Below are 14,966 nucleotides of genomic sequence, written 5' to 3'. Positions count from 1 at the left end.
AATGCTGGAGAGGGTGTGGAGAAAAGGGAACATTCTTGCACTGTTGGTGGGGATGTAAATTGATACAACCACTACGGAAGATGGTATGGAGATTCCTTAGATGACTAGGAATAAAAAAAAGCCACCATATAACCCAGCAATCCCACTCCTACCCATAAACCCTAAGGAAACCAAAACTGAAAAGGACATATGTATCCTATTGTTCACTACAGCACTATTTACAATAGCTAGAACATGGAAGCAACCTAGATATTCATCGACAGATGAATGGATAAAGAAGTATCCATTACTTTTTATAAATATAACACAACTGAAATTACTCAGCGATAAAAAGGAACACATTTGAGTCAGTTCTAATGAAGTGGATGAACCTAGAGCCTACAATACAGAGTGAAGTAAGTCAGAAAGATAAATATTGTATACTAATGCATATATATAGAATCCAGAAAAATGGTACCGAAGAATTTATTTGCAGGGCAGCAGTGGAGAAAGAGACATAGAGAATAGACTTATGGACAAGGGGAGAGGGGAGGAGAGGATGAGATGTATGGAGAGAGTGACATGGAAACTTATTTTACCATATGTAAAATAGATAGCCTATGGGAATTTGCTGTATGTTTCAGGAAACTCAAACAGGGGCTCTGTATCAACCTAGAGGGGTGGGATGTGAGGGAGATGGGAGGGAGGTTCAAAAGGGAGGGGATATATGTATACCTAAGGCTGATTCATGTTGAGGTTTGATGGAAAACAGCAAAATTCTGTAAAGCAATCATCATTCAATTAAAAAATAAATAAGTTAAAAAAACAAGAATGCAATTAGAACTTACGTTTCAAGTTCACTTGGCAAGCTTAATTCTATTTACAAATTTAACCCCTATAATAAATTATAGAATTTTCAGCTTACCTTGGTAAGGTTAAATGAATGAATAAGATAACTAATGAACTTTTCTCAATTTCCCATTTTCTTACAGCGAGGTATTGATTTTCAATATCTATTGGAAAATACACAGCATGGAAAAAGTATCCCATTGTCTCACACATTCTCTTAAGTTTAGGTGAGTAATCCTAAAAATAAATTGAAACATAGCAAATATCTTTCATGTGCAAATTGAAAGATAGCATAGCTTATTTAACTGAAGATCTAGTTAGCTTCATCTACTTAAAATAAAAAAAACATGCTTTATCACAAGTTATGTTGGATATTCTCTGATTTAAAACTAAAAAAATCATAATCACATTAAAAAAAAATCTTTAAGAGGAAAGGCAAACTTCTTTATAAATTGAAAATAGTAATAGCTTAGCAGCTCGGCTGTTTCCTAGTTCAGAAAATGATTTATCTCATAATAAAACTTAAAACAACAGGAGTACAGTATTAAGTTGTTTTGCTGTGGTATATATTTTTATTATTATTCTTACAAATAACTTCTGTTTATTGTTACAGGGTGACAAACATAAACCCATAAATTTATATAGTTAAAAGTGTCTGCCATGAACACTAAAGCAAACAGATATAAAATAAAAATATGCTGGTCTATTACAAATTATCAAAGAGCTGACTCATTTGAAAAGACCCTAATGTTGGGAAAGATTGAAGGCGAGAGAAGGGGACAACAGAGGATGAGATGGTTGGATGTCATCAGCGACTTGATGCACATGAGTTTGAGTAAACTCCGGGAGTTGGTGATGTACAGGGAAGCCTGGCATGCTGCAGTCCATGGGGTTGCAAAGAGTCGGACACGACTGAGTGACTGAACTGATGACAAATTAACTTACTTAGTAATGTTGATTATTACTATGCAATAAATTAGTAATTCCCTCAACATGTATTTGGGAATAATGTATACTCAGTTAGTGAGTAGAAGCTTTGATTTTCAAAATACTGTGTCTGTTTACCAAAATTGAGTAATATCAAAAAGGAAAGCTAAATGGACTTATTAATCAACAATCCAGAGGATGTTAATATTGAAGGTATTGCATGTGCCACACATATTTATTGAAAATTCAGTTAGAAACGTAACTGGTGAACTTTTCTGCGAAGAGCCAGATGGCAAATTAATAATAGTTTAAGAAGCTGCCTGTTTTGGCAGAGGTTTTTGTGGTGCATTTAGGTGCCACTATAATTTTATTCTGCCATTAATGTGAAGCAACCAGAGACAATATGTTGTATGTGGCTGTGTTCTAATTAAAATTTATAGACAACAAAATTTGAATTTCATATGATTTTCACATCAAAATATTCTTCTGATTTCTTTTTCAATCATTTAAAAACGCAGAAACCAATCTTAGCTCTAGGTTACACAGTAACAGACTTCAGGCCAGATTTGGCCAACAGGCTTTTGTTTGCTGACCCCTGCCTTAGATTAACCCCAATGGCTGCTGTGAAAAATTGAAAATCATGACAAGGATTACATTTTGTTATAATCTGAAACAGATTCAAGAATAGGGCTGGCAGAGATTAACTAAAGCAGGCACAGCTAAACACTGTGGAAAATGTGTAATAAAGCATTCAAAAGCATAAAGTTCCAAGGACTTAATTTGAATATACTGAAAATACTAAGACATTTTCTTAAGAAAAGCCCAAGATGCCTCCTACTCTTTAAGATGTAATCTTGTATGTAGTAAACTACCTGGTTCAGATGCAGTAGTATCATAACCAGAATACAATATTAACTTGTATTTTAAATCAGTGAATACAAAATTTATAAATGTCCTCACCTTAAGGAAAAGATCCATTTCAGGCTGGGTTTCATCGGTATGAATGAGGTAACATCTGACAGTGTTACTCCATAGAGAATGTGAAAACAAGGGGGTAACTTGTAATAAACTAGCCACAGCAATATCCCAGTCATCTGAAAATAAAATTTCTCATAAGTTCCGCAAAAGAATTATTAGAAGACCATATGATAAGATGTCTGAAAGTGAAAAAACACAACTGGCATCGTAGAATGATATCTTATCTCACTTGTAATACTGACATAACTTCTAGAATAACATATTAAAAGGCAATCAGTTCTCTAATCTCAAATTCTATCCTGGGGTTTAAAGCAATCACAGTCACCAGTGGTCTCTGCTGAGGTAGCCATGGCTCCAGTCAAATGTCAGGGAACTAGGCCACATGGGCTGTTCAGTTAGTTTGTAACTTGAGGAAGACCTACATTCCCAGACTGGTTTTACTTATTATTCTTGAAATATACTGAGTCAAAAAGAAAGTTTAAGAGTGGTATAAAATGAAAAGTAACCTAAAAATAGTGAGAATGAATATTTTAAGATGTATTTGACTAATTGAAAATGCATTATTTAAAAAATAATTTTCATTTTGCTAATAGATAAATAATTTCATAGTTTTAAGAAAAGAATGGAGCTATAATATCTCAGGTCAGCTGTGGTACTGAAATTCTGAACAGATCTTAAGAGCTGCTTTGAATACCAAATTATACAAAGATAATGAGTAAAACTGGACTTCCCAGGTGGTGCTAGTGGTAAAGAACCTGCCTGCCAGTGCAGGAGACATAAGAGACGCAGGCTCGATCCCTGGATCAGGAAGATCCCCTGGAGGAGGGCATGGCAACCCACTACAGTACTCTTGCCTGGAGAATCCCATGCACAGAGGAGTCTGCCAAGCTGCAGTCCATAGGGTGCACATGTGACTGAAGTGACTTAGCACACATGCACACACAATGTTTCAACACCATCAAAGATGCAAAAGAAAAGACTGAAAACCACTGTGTTTCAGCAGATCTACAGTAAACTCTCACTACTCAACTAAAATGCCTGAGAATCCAGACCAAAATTTCAGTTAGTAGAACTCATTGGTCAGTCAGGCTGGGGCACACCATCTGATCCTGATGTGAATTATGTAACTTCATCCTTTCTGGTCAGTGACAAGTACCAGAACATACTGGCCTGACCATGGAAGACACCCAGCAAACAAGTCTTACGCTCTGCTGATGGCAGTTCTCCCAGCACAAGACTGTAGTACACAAACAATCATTACCATTAACTAAGCTAATTAGCAAATGGCTAATTACCTCTGTTGACATTAGCAAACGGTCCTTCCACGTCTATAGAACTGTGGGCAAACTCAGGGCCCCGGAAGGATTGCTGAAGCTGGATCATACTCCCTATGGAAGGCTCACTTCCCAAGGCTCCACCAGTCCAATATTCGCACTGGGTTCCAGCAGCTGTAAAGCAGATTTCATCTGATGAAAACCAAATAATACTGAAACTTCAAAACCTTATCAAATATACTCAACAGGATTTCTAATCCAAAAAAGTACTATAAGATCATAAATACAACAAATATTAAAACTTTGATTTCAAAATCAAAAGAATAATTCTGAAAGTACTTTGCCACCAACTTCTGGCATGTTCTAAGGTGGTAGTTAACACAGTTTTGGTTATCTCAATCTTAAAAGGGGGATTAAAGAGAGAAAGATGAAAAGAAATTAGGAATATAATAACCAAAGAAATTATAATAACAGAGAGAGGAATTAAAAATGCTCCCCAACAAAAATTTCTAAAAAACTTTTCTAACCATATGATTTAGGTATCAGTGTAAAATGTGAAGGGATGAATTTCAAAGGAAGACTATTACTGGCACATTAGTAATTGATATTGGTAATTCACTAGGATATGAGCCAAAGATGTAAAGAGTACATTCTCTTTAACCTCCCAGAGGAACAAAATTAATGTCTGAATTAATGAGTACTTCCTAACAAACATTTTTAAAATAAGGAATATTTGCTATAACATGGAGTCCTTGACTAAACTTAAGTAAACTGGTATTTGGGTGACAATCTCTGGCAAAACTGATTTTTATTTGTAGGTGACAAATAATGAGCAATATTCCTTCAAGCATTCCTCCTTCATGTTTATATCAAAATAGGAAAAAAGACCCAGGAGAAAATATTAACTTGTTTTTATTAACTTGCCAAGAAAATTAGAATATAATAGTTTTGAAACACTATATTTTAGCATATGTCAACACTGAAATAACCGCTAAGACTAATGTCTTAGTCATAATAAGCCATTAAGAATCTCTTCACCTTTTTTTCCTCAAAAGTTAGTAATAAAAGTCTCAGAACGCTGGTCAAATTTCAATGGTACTAAAATGCAAATTAAGAGGGGATTATCAATTGCCATATTTTACTCCAAAATACATTAATTTGGAAGAATATAATTACAGTTTTTTTATAAATAGGAGAGTGACTGCATCTTCCCACTACAGTTAAAATAGAATATTGTTCAATGTCAATCACACTTCATTATTATTTCCTATTAACATAGTGGACATTTTCATTCTATGATTCTGAGTTTTTCTTTATTTCTAGAAGGACATTTAATATGTTTAATTATAAAACAAAAACTTTAAAATATTTCAAAAAACTGTATTGGAAACCACTTGATGAAACATTATGTAGACACTCTGATAGCTGCAAGAATACATCCATTATGTGGGAAAATGTGACAGAGACTACTAACTGTTGTCCAACATCCATTCTCTCCTTTCTTTAATGACACAACCCCAAACTTTACGTGCATACATGGCTCTTCTACTAATAATTACACTTTCCCATCTTCCTAGGTAGAGGAAGGTATAGGCCGATGGGGTTTGAGTAGGAGTAATGTGTATTATCTTTCAGATTGTGCTTTCAAGGAAAGTAATGTATTCCCCCACTTCCTCTAGCTAAACTGTAGATGTGATGGGACTTGGAGGGGCCATCTTAGACCAGAGAGAGAAAAGCTATGGGTTAAGGTTGGCAGAGCAACAAAATAGAAGGAACCTCAGCTTCTACGCCATAGACTTCTACAGAAAAGACCTGTTATAACATGAGAAAGAAAGAGCAACTCTATTTGTAAGAGCAATTACTTATCAGTACAAGGATTCAAAGCTGGCTCTACAATCATTATACCTATTAATATTTTGATATCTCAAAACATTATAAATAGGAAATAAACTTACCAGTGACATCTGTACAGTTGTCATCTGAATCAGATTCTCCAGGATCAAATACATGGATCCCCTGAGCCTGTAGCCTCTGAAGTTTGCTCTCCAACTCTCGCTTGGCCCTCAATAAATCCTGAATTTCATTTTCCTTGGTCTCCCTAAAAATCTTTAAAAGATATATTTTAATTTTGAAATCCTTTTCCATAAGCAAAAAGTGATATCATCAACTTTTAAGGGAAAATTCTTTCATTCATAAAATCAATATTCATTTGGTACTTGATCTCCCTCTTTTGTAAGGCGAATACCTCTCTGTCACTGTTTTGTAACTGGAACCCAGTGGAATTCCAGAAGGATATATCTAAGGTGTGGGGCTGCCATGTGTGCTACCTGATGTTTAGCAAATTGCCCCCCTCCCACTTATTGTCCTCCTGGAGGAGGGCACAGCTACCCACTCCAGTATTCTTGACTGGAGAATACAATGGAGTGAGGAGCCTGGTGGGCTACAGTCCGTAGGGTCACAGAGTCGGACACGACTGGACTGACTTAGCATGCACACTTATTGCCAGTAATGCCCTCCCAAAGGACACATCCCCAAATATTTCTACATGCTCTCCCCTAATACAAACACTTTCCTTCCCCTCCCCCACCCCCCGACTAAAATGTTCACTTTTATACCTTTTCTTTGAAATTATCTCAAGTTTACTTGGTCCAACTCAAATACTTCAAAAGTAAAAAGTATTTACTTTTTATAAGACTTTAGCTCTTATACCTTTCATGACTCCTACATCATTTACTTCTATTTACTCATCACAGTATTATATGAAATCTTAAAATATATTGCTTTATTCCCTGTCACTTTGGGGATAAAGATGCATGAAATTTACCTTAAATTGCCTCTTAACTTTGTCTCTGTCATGTTCAAATGTAGCTGCTCTCTCCATTGCTTGGTATTTTGCTTCTAAAGCACTTTCCTTTTCCCGAAGTATCTTCTGGTAAGTTTTTTGAAGTGCCTGGAATATTTTACCTTGTTATTTCTAAAAAATAGCATGCCTCCCAAATTTTACATTATGTTATATGCATATTGGGCTTCCCTTCTGGCTCAGGAGGTAAAAAATCTGCCTGCAGTGTGGGAAGACCTGGGTTCGATCCCTGGGTCCAGACGATTCCGTGGAGAAGGAAATGGCAACCCACTCCAATATTCCTGCCTGGAGAATTCCATGGACAGAGGAGCCTGGCAGGCTATAGTCCATGGGGTAGTCAGGCATGACTGAGCAACCAACACTCTCATATACATATTGCCTGTCTCAGAATATCAACAGTCTAGTTTTTCACCAGTTTTCAAGAACTGCATACCGCCATTCTATTCAAACATATAATGGGGAAAAAACCCTGCAACTGTGCTTGAATTATAAATGAAGATATTCAACATTAAGCTTTCAATGGAAATTAATACTTTTTCTTTGAAATACTGCACCAGTTCTGAATCTTCACTACAACTCAGTTTTCCCACCTTTAAGAGAACAAATCACAATTTATAAGGTTTAACCTGAAGGATAATTATTTCTGTGAGACTGTGAACTCCTTGGCTCCATGTCTCACTCCTCTTGCTAGCTCCAAGGCTGATACACTGCAGGTCTTCAGTAAATGTCTGACTGAATGGATAAAATAAATATAGGGTGTGTGTGTGTGTTTTAAATGCCTAGGTATATGAAAAAGGAAGAAAAAAGGTTACATAAGAAATCAGGATTGGTAACAGAAATAACCTGGGACTGGAACATTTGTCACCCCTGTGCACTCTGTCCTGTTGCAATTGCATTTGGGGGGGGGGGTGGGGGGGCAGGGTCTTAAACACCTACGAAGGGTTTGATGAGCTGCCTCAACAGGATGTCACCAAAGTCTTTTGTGTATCTGTGTGGTCCTGGCAGACCCACTTCCCTGGAGATTAGCATTTGCTGCTGCTCTGTGTTTAGTCGCTGAGTCGTGTCCGACCCTTTGCAACCCCATGAACTATAGCCCGCCAGGCTCCTTTATACATGGAGATTCCCAGGCCAGAATCCTGGAGTGGGTTGCCATACCCTCCTCCAGGGGATCTTCCCGACCTAGGGATCCAGCCAGGGGTTCCTGCATTGCAGGCGGATTCTTTACCAGGGCTTCTGTGATATCTCAGTTGGTAAAGAATCCGCCTGCAGTGCAGGAGACTCCAGTTCGATTCCTGGGTCAGAAAGATCCCCTGGAGGAGGGATAGGCTACCTACTCGAGTATTCTTGGGCTTCCCTTGTGGCTCAGCTGGTAAAAAATCCGCCCGCAATGCGGGAGACCTGGGTTCAACCCCTGGATTGGGAAGATCCCCTAGAGAAGGGATAAAGCTACCCACTCCAGTATTCTGGCCTTGAGAATTCCATGGACTATTAAGAGTCGGACACGACTGAGAGACTTTCACTTTCACATTTTCTTTACCAGCTGAGCTACCAGGGAAGCCCCGAGCATTTGCTGCTCCGGGCTAATAGCTTCAAGGTGTCTGAATGAATGGCCCAAAGACAGAAAAAAAAAAAAAAAGGTGGGGAGGTGGGGGGAGCCGGTGGTTCCTAAAGAATCAGTTTAGACCGCAAGGCAGTATGCTGTCTCAAAGTAAAATGCAGAGCAGTTTCTGCTTAACTTTCAAAACTTCTTGGTTTGGAGATGAGGCAGGACGGACAAGGGACGAAGTCAGGCGTTCAGGGTCCAGTTGGCAGTGCCGCCATGCGGCTGCGGGGCGGTGGGCAGACGGCCCCGGGCCTCAGTTCCCAGGTGTCGCGGTCATCTCCGGTGAGTGCCCGGGCACAGCATTACCTGCAGCTCGGCCCGCAGCCGCTTGTTCTCCGTGTCCAGCTTGGCCTCCCGACGGCCCATGGATAACAACTCTTGGTTCTTGCTGACCCGGAAGATCTCGTACTCCTTCTTCAGCCTCTCGTACTCAGCAGCCGCGTATTCCAGCTCGGGCACCGACGAGCCAGTAGACTTGAAACTGGCCCCTAGCAGCCCGCCGCCGCCCGCTCCACGGGGCAGCGAACCGGGCCCGGCTCCCGCAGCCGCCACACCCGCGGCCCGGCGGAACGAGCTGCGCAGCAGGCGGGCCTTGGGCTTCACCTCCACAGGGATTTCGCAGGCCTCGCCGCCGCCCGCCCCATACGTGTCCTCGATCACCTCCCCACCCGCGGGACTCACGAGCGACGAAGCGGTACCCATGGCGCCGGCTGGCGCTGCTAATTGCCAGCAGGGTACGAGGAGGGGGCGGGACACGACCAGATAGACGAGGCGGGGCAGCAGGAAGGGGCGGAGCGAGCATATCAAAGAGGGGCGGGCCAGTGGGCGGGCAAGAAGGACAGGGCGGGGCCAGAGGAGCAGAACGGATGGGGCGGGGCGGGACGGGACTGGGCTGGGCTACGTAGCCGAGCCCGCCAGCGGGTTGCTGGGCAAGCGATCGGCGTGGCGCGCAGAGCAGCAGGGATGTGGCTCTGGCCCGCCACTGCACTTTGTCAGTGCCTACGGGAGGGCGCAAGTAGGCTTCTCACAGTTCCCTCTATTTGGCCAAGACTTCCCCACGGGTGCGTGCCTCACATCGAGCTCTGGCCTGGGTCCCATGTAGCTCAACTTCTGTTGCTGCAGTTTATATGCTGCGGCCTTTCCAGACGCTGCTCTCCTCTCCGAAGGTTGTTTGCATGCGTGTGTGCTCAGCCGCGTCCCACTCTTTAGGATCCCATGGACTGTAGCCTGCCAGGCTCCTCTGCCCATGGGATTATCCCTGCAAGAATACTGGAGTGGGTTTGCCTTTTCCTCCTCTAGGGAATCTTCCCGACCCAAGGATCGAACCCAAAGGCAGTTAGGAAGTCAGAAATTTATTGAGCGACTGCTATATGCCTCTCATTAATGGCAACCCACTCCAGTGCTCTTGCCTGGAGAACCCCAGGGACGGAGGAGCCTGGTGGGCTGCCGTCTATGGTGTTACACAGAGTCGGACACGACTGAAGCGACTTAGCAGCAGCAGCAGCATGCATGCAGCTCTCAGAATGCCTGCAGTTGGAATGACCAGAGAGACATAGTATCAGCCAAGACAATGTTTCTAGGTTTTACAGACTGGGACCACCAGTTTCACCTTAGACAAAGTGAAAGTTCAATTTTTTTTTTGCAACGTGGGACATTGGAGACCTGCATTTCAGAAGAATATGGTACATTTAACCCATTAAAGGAAAGGGTCCACTATGAGCCATATCATAAAACATGAAGAGATGGGGAACAGTTTTAAACTTTTAAGTCAGGGAAAGAGTGGGGTTATCATCTTGCTTATGCTGTCTTGTGCTCTTGCCCCTCTGCCAAGTTTCTAACCTCTCCAGGTTTGGAACCCTTGGTAGGAGGACAGGTAATAGTCGCTCAGTAGTGTCCAACTCTCTGCGATTCCATGGACTGCTGCACAGCAGGCTTCCTGTCCTTCATCTCCTGGATCATGCTCAAACTCTTGTCCATTGAATTGGTGCTGCCATCCAACCATCTTGTCCTCTGTCGTCCACTTCTCCTGACCTTTATCATTCCCATATCACAGTGTTTTCCAATAAATTGGCTCTTCCCATCAGGTGGCCAAAGTAGTGAAGCTTCACTTCAGCATCAGTCTTTCCAGTGAATATTCAGGGTTGATTTCCTTTAGAATTGACTGGTTTCATCTCCTTGCTCTCAGGGGTACTCGCGTGAGTCTTCTCCAGCACCACAACACAAAAGCCTCAATTCTTTGATGCTCAGCCCTCTTTATGGTTCAAATCTTACAAAAAACCATAACTTTGACTATAAGGACCTCCTTTTAATATGCTGTCTACATTTGTTATAGCTTTTATTCCAAGGAGCAAGTCTTTTAATTTCATGGCTGCAGTCACCAATGCAGCCTGCATTGATTTGGGAGCCCAGGTAAATAAATATGCCACTGTTTCCATTTTTTTTCCCCATCTCTTTGGTGTGAAGTGATAGGACCAGAAGCCATGATCTTAATTTTTTGAATGTTGAGTCTTAAGCCAGCTTTTTCTGTTTTTTCACCTTCATCAAGAGGCTCTTTAGTTCCTCTTCACTTTCTTCCATTAGAGTGGTGTCATCTGCATATCTGAGATTATTGATATTTCTCCCAGAAATCTTGATTCCAGCTTGTGCATCATTCAGCCTGGCATTTCACATGATGTACTCTGCATAGAAGTTAAATAAGCAGGGTGACAACAGACAGCCTTGACGTACTCCTTTCCCGATTTGGAACCAGTCCATTGTTCCATGTCTGGTTCTGACTACTGTTTATTGACCTGCATACAGGTTTCTCAGAAGGCAGGTAAAGTCTGGTATTCCCATCTCTTGAATTTTCCACAGTTCATTATGACCTGTGTAGTCAAAGGCTTTAGCATAGTCAATGAAGCAGAAGTAGATGTTTTTTCTTGAATTCTTTTGCTTTTTCTATAATTCAGCAGATGTTGGCGATTTTTTCTCTGGTTCCTCTGCCTTTCCTAAATCCAGCTTGTACATCCGTAAGTTCTCAGTTCACACAATGTTGAAGCTTAGCTTGAAGGATTTTGAGCCTTACCTTGCTAGCATGTGAAATGAATGAGATTGTGTGGTAGTTTGAACATTCTTTGACATTGCTCTTCTTTGAGATTGGAACAAAAATTGACCTTTACTGGTCTTGTGGCCACTGCTGAGTTTTCCAAATTTGCTGACATATTGAGTGCAGCACTTTAACAGCACCATCTTTTACGATTTGAAATAGCTCAGCTGGAATTCCGTCGTCTTCACTAACTTTGTTCATAGTAATGCTTGCTAAGATCCAGTTGACTTCACACTCCAGGATGTCTGGCTCTAGGTGAATGGCCACAACGTCATGGTTATCTGGGTCATTAAGACATTTTTTGTACAGTTCTGTATAGTCTTGCCACCTCTTCTGCTTCTGTTAGGTCAGTACTGTTTCTTTCCTTTATTGTGCCCATTTTTGCTTGAAATGTTCTCTTGGGTATCTCTAATTTTCTTGAAGAGATCTCTAGACTTTCTCATTCTATTGTTTTCCTCTATTTCTTTGCGTTTTCTTAGGAAGCCTTTCTTAACTCTCCTTGTTTCTCTTTGGTACTCTGCATTCAGATAGGTATATCCTTCCTTTATTCCTCTGCTTTTCACATCTCTTCTTTTCTCAGCTATTTGTAAGGCCTCCTCAGACAACCGTTTTGCCTTCTTGCATTTCCCCCTGCCTTTGGAATGTTTTTTTCACCACCTGCTGTACAATGGTATGAACATCCGTCCATAATTCTTCAGTCACTCTGAAAGGACTAGCTCCTAGTCCCTTGAATCTATCCATCACCTCCACTGTATAAAATCATAAAGAATTTGATTTAGATCATACCTGATTGGCCTAGTGGTTTTCCCTAATTTCTTAAATTTGAGCGTGAATTTTGCAATAAGGAGCCTGCAGTCAGCTCCAGGTCTTGTTTTTGCTAACTGTATAGAAATTTTCTCTCTTCAGCTGTGAAGCATGTAATCAATCTAATTTTGGTATTGACCATCTGGTGATGTCCATGTGGGGAGTCATCTCTTGTGCTATTGGAAGAGGGTGTTTGCTATGACCAGTGTGTTCTCTTGGCAAAACTCTGTTAGCCTTTGCCCTGATTCATTTTGTACTCCAAGGCAAAACTTGCCTATTACAGATATCTCTTGACTTCCTACTTTTACATTCCAGTCTCCTGTGTTGAAAAGGACATCTTTTTTTAGAACAGGATTGTTCAAATTCATCTTCTTTGGTATTAGTGATTGGGGCATAGACTTGGATTACTGTGATATTGAATGATTTGCCTTAGAAATAAGCCTGAAATCAATCTGCCATTTTTGAGATTGCACCTAAGTTCTGCATTTCAGATTCTTTCTTTGACTATGAGGGCTACTCCATTTCTCTAAGAGATTAGATATCATGGTCATCTGAGTTAAATTTGCTCCTTCTCATCCATTTAGCTCAGCAAATCATAAAATGTTTATTTCACTCTTGCTTTTGCTCCTGTTTGACTACTTCCAACTTACCTTGATTCATGGACTTCATATTCCATGTTCCTATGCAATATTGTTCTTTATGGCATGGGACTTTACTTCACCACAAGACACATCTACAACTGGGTATTGCTTCTGCTCTGGGTCAGCCTCTACATTCCTCCTGGAGCTATTTTTCTGCTCTTCTCCAGTAGCATATTGTATACCTATTGACCTGGGGGCTTCATCTTTCAGTGTTATCCTCATCCATCAGAGGGCAGAATGAAAACCACAGTCACAGAAAACTAACCAAAATGATCATGTGGATCACAGCTTTGTGTAACTCAATGAAACTATGAGCCACCCTGTGTAGACTCATCCAAGACAGACAGGTCATGGTGGAGAGTTCTGATAAAACGTGATCCACTGGAGAAGGGAATGGCAAACCACTTCAGCATTCTTACCTTTAGAATCCCATTATCAGTATGAAAAGGCAAAAAAATATGACACTGCTAGATGAACCCCTAGGTCAGTAGGTGTCCAATATGCTCCTGGAGAAGAGTGGAGAAAAAGAAAGGAAGGAAAAGAGTCTAAATTGATTAGCAGGAGAAGTTGAGCTTTGCTACAATTTCAACAGAGGCCTTAGCCAGGCTACAGGAAGTGTTGAAGCTGGCCCTGCAGAATTTTTCTAATTTTCCTAAACTGGGACTTTATACCCCTATACCATCTAGTTATCATCTTTCTTCAGCCAAAACAATCCCCAGGAGACTGATCATGGGGGAATGTCTGCTGGCGTCACTCCCAGTGGTTGGAGAAACAAGTCTTTCAGGCATCACATCTACCACCACACAAGACACACTCTTCGCCTCCAAGAACTCTGGAAATGCAGGCCAATTCTCACTCCTTCCATCACAGTAGCTAGTCATCTTTTCTTTGACCCTTTAGATTTTCTTCAGGTGGGAGTGCAGACACCAGACCCTTATGTTCTTCAAACTCCAAGAGATACATATTAACTTCTTCAAATAATCTCCTGAGATAAGGAATGTGCATCAGCTGGAGACTTCCACTATTATGCTTGAATAATAGAGTAAAAGGCCATCACTCATTTCCTCCAAACCAATAGCAAACTTCCTATAGCTTGTGGAGTAAATTCAGATTCTGCAGCCTTGGAACAGTGCCCTGGAGCAATGGCTCTCCTCTCCTCACCTCCAATTTGTCTTGTAACATTCCTCTACCCATGTTCCTCCACACTAGCAGGGCTGATTTTCTTTTGGTCCTTATACCAACATAGTTTCTATTTCTTTTCAGTACTCTGCCAACCCTCATTTCTTTCAAAGTCTAACTTCTTTGCCTAAGAAACTTTCACTGGACAATCATATCTTTCAAGAGTTTATCTTATTAATAGTTTCAATTCAATAATCTTCATCTTTGTGCAAAGATCTGTACTTAACTTTTTCTGACCTTGTTCTCCATTAATTGTGTCTCGATTCTATCTGTCTTGGTTTTTGGTAGTTGTTACTGTTTTGAGGCCATTTATTGCTTAGATTCATCACCAGCAACCTTACTGGACACCTGCTGAGAATATAATGTAGCACAAATGGCTGATGACCCAAAGAAATGTCAAATGTGGCTGGGGTTCTCCAAAAGCATAGGAGTTGTCACTGCCTTCTCTAATAACCTTTGCATAGTTTTGCCTCCAAAACAAATCCGGGTTTGCTGAGACTTCTTTCTATATAGTGATTACTGGCTATCTTCTCATCAAGGAAAATATACTCATCAAGGAAATTTCTCATCCAGGACAATATACATCAGCACAGATACTGACCCTGGATACCTGTTGGCTACTGCCTAAGTGACCTAACTGAGTGAGTGGGCCCGGAGGTGATCAGTTAAAAGGTGTCAGCAGACAATCAATGTGGTTGGTTTCCAACACTTTTTAATCCTAAACTTACCATAGCATCTGTTCCAATTTTCAACCTTATAATTTTTTTCCCTTCTTTATGCTGAATTT

The 14,966-nt window shown here is 40.9% G+C and overlaps 1 protein-coding gene across 2 annotated transcripts in view; it reads right to left on the bottom strand.

The window, feature by feature from the left end:
• NPHP3 (nephrocystin 3) overlaps positions 1-9,232 on the bottom strand; it is a 54,647-nt gene extending 45,415 nt beyond the window's left edge. For both annotated transcript variants that reach the window (XR_011445986.1, XM_069565544.1), the window contains exons 1-6: positions 8,777-9,232; positions 6,832-6,957; positions 5,963-6,113; positions 4,029-4,181; positions 2,716-2,849; positions 905-1,065 (exon numbers count right to left, since the gene is read on the bottom strand). Coding sequence is in view for 1 of the 2 variants with exons in the window: in XM_069565544.1 (XP_069421645.1) it covers positions 905-1,065; positions 2,716-2,849; positions 4,029-4,181; positions 5,963-6,113; positions 6,832-6,957; positions 8,777-9,172 (1,121 nt within the window). In the remaining variant the exon portion in view is untranslated. The remainder of the gene's footprint in view (positions 1-904; positions 1,066-2,715; positions 2,850-4,028; positions 4,182-5,962; positions 6,114-6,831; positions 6,958-8,776) is intronic.
• Between the last annotated feature and the right edge of the window lie 5,734 nt (positions 9,233-14,966).

The sequence above is a fragment of the Ovis canadensis genome, chromosome 1 (assembly GCF_042477335.2).
Source record: "Ovis canadensis isolate MfBH-ARS-UI-01 breed Bighorn chromosome 1, ARS-UI_OviCan_v2, whole genome shotgun sequence".
Classification (NCBI taxonomy): Eukaryota; Metazoa; Chordata; class Mammalia; order Artiodactyla; family Bovidae; genus Ovis; species Ovis canadensis.
Note: the sequence above shows the minus strand (reverse complement) of the source record. Positions and strands in the feature narration are given on the sequence as shown.